The 7,606-nt window shown below is 33.4% G+C and overlaps 1 protein-coding gene across 1 annotated transcript; it reads left to right on the top strand.

Annotated features, from left to right (window-relative positions):
• The first annotated feature begins 2,662 nt into the window (after window positions 1–2,662).
• Window positions 2,663–4,051, top strand: LOC109150196. The gene is made up of 2 exons (XM_019298111.1): window positions 2,663–2,957; window positions 3,612–4,051. The coding sequence occupies exons 1-2, from the start codon at window positions 2,711–2,713 to the stop codon at window positions 3,839–3,841; spliced, it is 477 nt and encodes a 158-aa protein (XP_019153656.1). The 5' UTR covers window positions 2,663–2,710; the 3' UTR covers window positions 3,842–4,051.
• Window positions 4,052–7,606: the final 3,555 nt, after the last annotated feature.

Genomic DNA, 7,606 nt, shown 5'->3' with positions numbered 1-7,606 from the left:
TTACCAAACACTTTTCTACGATCAGCTAATGTTATCAATTAATTATACCTTCTAATTAACTCAATTAACTAACAACTAACAACCATTTACCAAACAAGATTTATGTGTTAAAATAATGTATGTTATAAGTTAGAATAATATATTTTATATTTTTTTGGACCGTAATTCACATAGCTGTGTGAACTAGGGTCCATGTGATAATGATTGATTCAATTGCCCAAATAAGCAAATCCGTTACGGGCCAAAATTTTATCTAAAGCAAAAATTCTCCAATTGCTTCCATTGAGCCCCAAAATTAACAGTAGCCCGCATCCCGAATTGGTCAATTCGGGCAATTCAATAAAATCCACATGAATTCCAAAAGGCCCAGTTTAAATTAGGCCAACCCATGGACAATTAGTAAACTTGATGCTATTAAAACCAAAGATGAATCGTTATGCAATGGATCATAGTTCAAAATGATTCTTTTTGTTTTTTTTTTTAATGAAAAGAAATCACAATCGTCATTTAACTGATTTTGTGTCTATGACATGTTTAGGATAATATGAGACTAAATGGGTGTACAAAATGAAACTGAATAATATATCTTACATATTGAGTATATATATTGTCAAATGAATATGTAGTTGAATTAGAATGATACTTTAGTGATGTTGTAATGAAATTATAGTGTGTATAAATTGAAATTGAATAGTAAATCTCACATATTGAATGTATATTGTCAAATGAAACCGTGGTTGAATTAAAATAATACTTTAATCGTGTTGTAATGAAACTATAGTTTTTATTAAATGAAACTGAATGATCCATATAGTTATTTAATTTTGGTTTGACTCTATTTGTCGAATGGTCGATAAAACTTTGCAAATACACGACAAAACGAATATGGGAAAGACTAGGAAGACAAACAAAGATAAGAGAAGCGGATGAGAGAAGATCACAACGAAGATGAGAAAAGCTACTGCATAGACTTTATCAGAATTTGCCGTCTACCATTGTTAGTGGCTACAAATTTTTTTTATTTTTTTTCATCAAATTATTCAAACTACATCGTATTGTTTTATGATCCATGCTGTTACGTGGACCATGGTCCAAAATAAAATTTTCCATCACAGATGAGGCCCAAATTCCATGGTAATTATGCGAAATTATATTTGATCTTCAAGCTTGAAGTTTCAACGCACGCAAATTTTTCTGTGAGTCCGGGTCTAAATATTCACAATTTACATACTAAATGTTCAAAATTTACTTTTTAAAAATTCATAATTTGTATACTACGAACACACAAGTATTCACAAGTTCTTTTCAAATATTGCAGTTACACAATATTAATATATTAGTATTTGATGACCCAGTATTATATCCCTTCTATAATTGTTATGTGTTTTAACTTAAAAACACAATTTATATTTTGCAAATTCACAATTTCAATATTAAAATTACACAATTTATACATTATAGGACCAAAGTCCACTTTGCAAGGTGGACACTAGTCCATGGTATAATAACTCTTCCGTGCAAATCCCAAGTAGTACCAACTTCACTCCTAAGTAAAATGCTATGTATTCTACATTTATAATTTCTTATCAAGTTTATTTATTTATTTATTTATTGTTAGTTTTACACTCACTATGTATAATACAAAAAAAATACCAAAACTAACACTTAGATGTACCACCATTCCAAGGTAGTACTTTACTTCTCGAATCTATAGCACTTAGATAAATTTATCTTTATTTCATCTCAATCATTCCCAACTCAAGTCTTAGAATTGAAAATCTACTATCATTCAAAGATTTTGTTAGGATAATCAGCAATCCGTGTTGACATAGCAAAAAAAAAAAAAAAAAAAAAAAAAGTCCCCACGAGCACAAGGCACCCCAACAACATCCTTATGGATAATCAAATCCAGCTCTTTATGAGGCAGGGCGACAAAAGCACTAAACTAGTTTCCATTCTTCGATTCTTCGCAAGTCAATCAGAAGCCTGGTTCTGCCCCTGCAACACGAGGTAACATCTCATATCCTAGTCCTTCATCATCCAATTCCTTCACTCAAAAAAGATATTGTTCAAGGAGCTTCTGCCAGATACAACATTCTTGGGATCGTTGATCCATATTTCAATTGTGCTTCAAACCTTCAACAGAAATTATTTTATATTTCCCTGTTTTAATTAATTAATGGGATAAAGCTCAAATAAAACTTGAATTATTTATGGAAACACAATTAAGCACTCGAACTAGAAATAAAATTCTATTAGACGCCTGAATTTTAAAAAAGTACAATTAACCTCATTTGACTTGTTATTGCAGGTAACTTTCAAGTTGAAGCTGATTGGAATGCTATATCAATATGTTTTGGTGACTTATGCCTTATTCGCATAATAATAATAATAATAATAATAATAATAATAATAATAATAATAGTTATTGTTGTTGTTGGGCATCCAAGTCATCAAAACATATTGATATGACATTTTAATTATCTTTAACTTGAAAATTAACTATAATAACATGTCAAATGAGGATAATTACACTTATTTTCTAAGTTCAGATATTTAATTCAAACTTTTTTTTTTTTTAGTTTGATGACTTAATTCCACTTTCATGAATAATTCAAAAATACACTTATCCCTTAATTAATTAATTTTTCTTCCATAAAACTAAAAAATCCTCCCAAGTCCTAAAACCCTAACGACCAGAGATTCGAAAATGAAACGTTCAATCTCAAGAGCGATTTCACTCTGCTCTCGCAATGTTTACCCCATTTTGCCCACCAATCAAACCCCTATACGCTTCCCGTCACTACGACCTCCACCCTCTTCAATTTTGATGCACTATCGGTTTTTCACCTCCGAAAATCCTAACCCTAATTGCCCGATTCCTGAGTTAGAGCCGGAGCAATTCGAAAGGGTGGCTGACACCGACTGTAATGATTCCCAAGACCTCAGCAATGAAGGTTACTTTTACAAATTATAAGAAATGATCGAGCTTTTCTGATTCTGTTTCTGACTTTTTTTTTTTTTTTCGTTTAATTTACTTGTGATTGTTGGTGATTGATTTTGTAACTTTAAAAAGAATGGGAGTGAGTAAAAGTGGACATTTATTCTATCTGAAGGTGACTTCATTGTAGTGTTTCCTGAAATACTTTTTTTATTTTTTATTTTTTATTTTTTATTTTATTTTATTTTTTCCCTGAGAGAGAGGAGACTATATTTTGTTTCTGTTGCAGCATTGAAGAAGAAGATAGAGAGATGAGTAGGAATAAATGTTTATGAGAAATTTTAGTAGTCTTATTATGCTCTGAATGACATTAAATTCTTCCAAGATTCTAAACTTGTGTGTGTGTATCTAAGACGTAGTGAATGATACCAATTGTAGAAATTACTGTTGTAGTGAATGACCAATTCTTATGATGAATGTATAGTGTTTGCTTTGCTTTCCCCATACTTGTTGTATTGCAGCTGAATATGGATGGGATCAAGTGGTTATGATAGTTTAAAGAATAAGAACAGATCATTGAGAATGTATTGCATCTTTACTTAATGGTGATGAGATTTTATAGTTTGATTGCCCTGAGAGAGGACTGAGAATGTATTTTGATCTATTGCAGCATTGAAGAAGAGGATAGAGAGGCTAATTGAAGGAGATGGGGAAGCAATTCCCGAAATATTTGAGGTCATATTGAAGAGGAAGTTGAGTGGGAAAAGTGAAGAGGCAGATGAGGAGCTGATGAAAGATATTCGGAGCCATCCTCAACTTGATCGGATTTTTAGTGACAAAGAGTTTGACGTAAGTGATGAAGATTATGATGACAGTGGCAAAGAGGATGAATCAGATTGACTGCAATTCTGAAGAAAGAAGTTGTGCATTGATATAGAATGAATTATCTATGTATTCCTTAAAAGAGGTAACTGCTTGTTGGAAAATTGTCAACTAAATGTTTTGGTAATTATCTTGGTTCTGCTAGATTATAACATGGAAACCCAAACTGTCACCTTTGATGCTATCTGATGAACATCCTTTATAAATCTGGATGGCCATAGTTTCTGATATTCTGGGAGTAGTCACCATATCTGGTATACCCAAGAAATGGGTTCTCCCCAGCAAAGTCTATCCTTAGTTTCAAAATGTTTCACTTTTACCATGAGAAGTAATTAAAGATGGTGTCTGTAGGGTGTTGTGGTTATATCCTGCCTGTTGAAAAAGTGATTCTGGCATGTATGTCATGCTGAACAGAATACTTGTACCAATCAGTCTATTGTATTGATAACGAGCAAGAAACCTCAACATTGGTATTCTAAGAGCATCTCCATTAGTGCATAAGAGCATCTCCATTAGTGCATTTTAGTGAGGATTTTTCTGACTTTTAGCTTAAGTGGAGGTGAGAGTAGAGAGAAGAGAAAAACACATTTTGCAAGAAACCTTTTTTTTTTTTTTTTTTTTTTTTTTTTTTTGCACGTGCTGGTTGGGTGTGTAAAAGGTGTCCAAATTAATTATTTTGTTTGCTTTTTGTATCAGTAACATATCGAAACAATCTCTTCATTAAAAGTCAAATGATCTTCAGTAGGAGCGTGCATATGTTTATATAGTTTATTAATTGCAAAATTGATATTAGGTTGAGTCCAAGTAAGATATTGCAAGGCACCTACCAATTGACGATAAAAGGGTAAGATCAACAAACAAGGCACCTGTGGCTGAAATCAAGGTTGCAAAATACGCTAAGCACTAGTTGGGAGCTAAAGGCTCACCTAGCACCTAGGCCTGCCTAGGCGGAAAACACAAAAAAAAAAAAAAAAAAAAAAAAAAAAAAAAAAAAGGTTGTGCGTGTGTGTAATACATTAAACACACACACGCACAAAAATAAAAAAATTATTACACATGACTCTAAAATTAAAAAAAAAAAAACAATAAAAAAAACCAGTCGAGTCAATCGAGTTAACTCAGTTGACTCGGTCAAGTTAGGCACCTAATCGGCCAACCGACTAGGTGGCGCCTAAATGGTAACTTGCTACGGTCGAGTGGAGCCTATGCTTGATTTTTACATCAGTGGTTGAAATAGATGTTGAAGTTGCAATAGGTGTTTCTGTGGGTGTACAATTACGCATACCCACATGGTGCATAATGTCTGTCTAGTCACTTAAGACCTCAAAGTCAAAAATAAATAAATAAATAAATAATTCAGGTCTCCAAGATCTCGAATCTTGAAGGTGTCTACAAGCTTGGAGATAATAGAATTTAAGAGCACACGCTTATTGCCAATAATTAAAATATTATCAACATACACAAACTGATATATAAAGTCACCATTAGCCGAATAGATGAACAAAGAGACATTCGTCTTGGATGCTCGAAAACCAATGGCAAGGAGATGATCATGCAAACATTTGACCTAAACACGAGATACTTGCTTTATTTAGGCCATATAAGGAGTGCCGAAACTTGCACACATAATTAGGGAAGTATTTATCAACATAGCTAAGGGGTTATTTCATGTAAACAATTCATCAAGATTATCATTCAGGAAGACGTTATGAACATCCAACTTTCGAATTAACCAACCATGAAATACACAACAAGAGCGATCATTGGCCGAATAGTAATGGGCATCATAATAGGACTTGAAGTGATAGTGTAGTCTTCACCTTCAACTTGATTGAATCCTTTGGCCACAAGCTATGGCTTGCCTTATGGCGATCAATGGTCCCATATGCCTTGCATTTCACACAAAACAACACACTTGCAACTAATGACGTTCTAAGATGGAGTTCGAGGAACTAATAACCAAGTCTAATTATGAACCATGACATTGAATTCTTGGTCCATGGCATATCGCTATTCGAGGAACTTGACTACTTGTATATAACAAGTAGGCTCAACTGTATAGGGCTCTATGGAGATGCTAGCAACCAAAGATGTGTGACCTATGTCTTGTCCTCGGGTCATATGCCAACCAGGATATGAAGCACCACGTCCTTGTGCAGTTTGCACCACATGCGTAGGTGTTGAAATTAACTCTACTGTTGCAGATTGTTAGTAAAGTAAACACATCTGTATGTGGTCATCAAATCAAAAGGGCATTTATTTATAAACACATCTGTATGTGGTCATCAAATCAAAAGAGGAACTTCAAGGATTGAAGGAAGGATCACTACAACAAAAATAACATTCAACGGCGCACACACAATGTTGGTTTTTACCAAATCGACGTCAAAACAATAAGAAGGAAAATCACGCACTTTAAGCACAAAAATCACGCACCTTAAGAAGGAAAACTACTCACCTTAAATTTGACTTAGATGCAAATTTTACTAAATTGACACCAAATTTTTTAATTATTTTTAATCTTGGACGTTGATTTCGGCAAGATCAATGGCTCTTCTCTCACCGCACAACCTCACCTGCGCGCAAGAACTGCATTTGAACCTAATTATATATATATATATATAGAGAGAGAGAGAGGCCGGGCTTTCGTGTGTGTTGCTACGTCTTAATTTCTTACATAACTTTGAAATTATTTTCATGTTATCTATATAACCGGGTTTTGAAAACGTGGATTGCATCATGCTCATATATTGTTATTTTTTTTTTTATAAAAGTGAAAAGAGATATCATTGTAGAAAATATTAACCGGATAATATCTATTAAAATTCTAGACAAAATATCATATCCATCATGCATATTATGTTGTTGTTTTGGAGGTTATGATACATGGGCCTTGTGGTTAAGCAAGGAAGAAATCTCTGTGTATATATGTGCAACGGCTGTTGTACAAAGTATTTTCTAAAGAAATTTGTTGATGCGTCTAACTTCGATGATGATAGTTATCATGTTCGGCATAGGCATCGACTGTTTGTTTGGGCATTTTCCTTGCATGATTTGAAGCAAATAAGTAGTATGTTGAGGCAAGAGTGTTAACTTATGTAGAGGTATCTAATAATTTTTTCTGAGAAAACAAACTGTAGGAATGACATCCTTGAAAGATGGGGTTTACTATCAGACAAATGTTCTATGTACCCCTAGTAGTGGTGAGATATATTATATTAGATGTGTTTTGATTATAGTATGCAATGCATCATGTTAGTGTCCAATATAATTTGTAGGAAGATGTCTATTATGCTATAGGGTTGTTTGATTATGATAGAGATTAGAGAATATATATATTAATGCAATCGATAAGTCGATTGGGCGTCCACTCATCCCCTTTGGAAGTTGTTTGCAACACTTTTCGTTTCAAATTGTTTAGAAAGGTTGAAAGTAATTTAAGATGCTATGTGACATCATTTGTCAGATGATGTGCAATTAGATTTACATAAAAAAATATTGTGATCAAGCTAGGTGTGTTGTTATTTCTTCATGTGATATAGCTCATGAAGTGTGGACGAAATGCACTAGTTTCCCTGTCATGACCATGAAATGAAAAGTTTTTCTCTACTCCTACTGTTGCAACAACCATATATGGCCATTGTGCAGGCCATAACTCTCAATTCTTGCTTAGGTGCAACAACCATATATGACCATTGATTATTTAGTATGCCCAACTAATGGTGGGGAATTATGTCTTCATTTGTTAGTTGGTCAATAAATCAATTATGAGTATGTATATTA

This window comes from Ipomoea nil, unplaced genomic scaffold (assembly GCF_001879475.1).
Source record: "Ipomoea nil cultivar Tokyo-kokei standard unplaced genomic scaffold, Asagao_1.1 scaffold2219, whole genome shotgun sequence".
In the NCBI taxonomy this organism is placed as follows: Eukaryota; Viridiplantae; Streptophyta; class Magnoliopsida; order Solanales; family Convolvulaceae; genus Ipomoea; species Ipomoea nil.
This window is presented reverse-complemented; position numbering and strand designations above follow the sequence as displayed.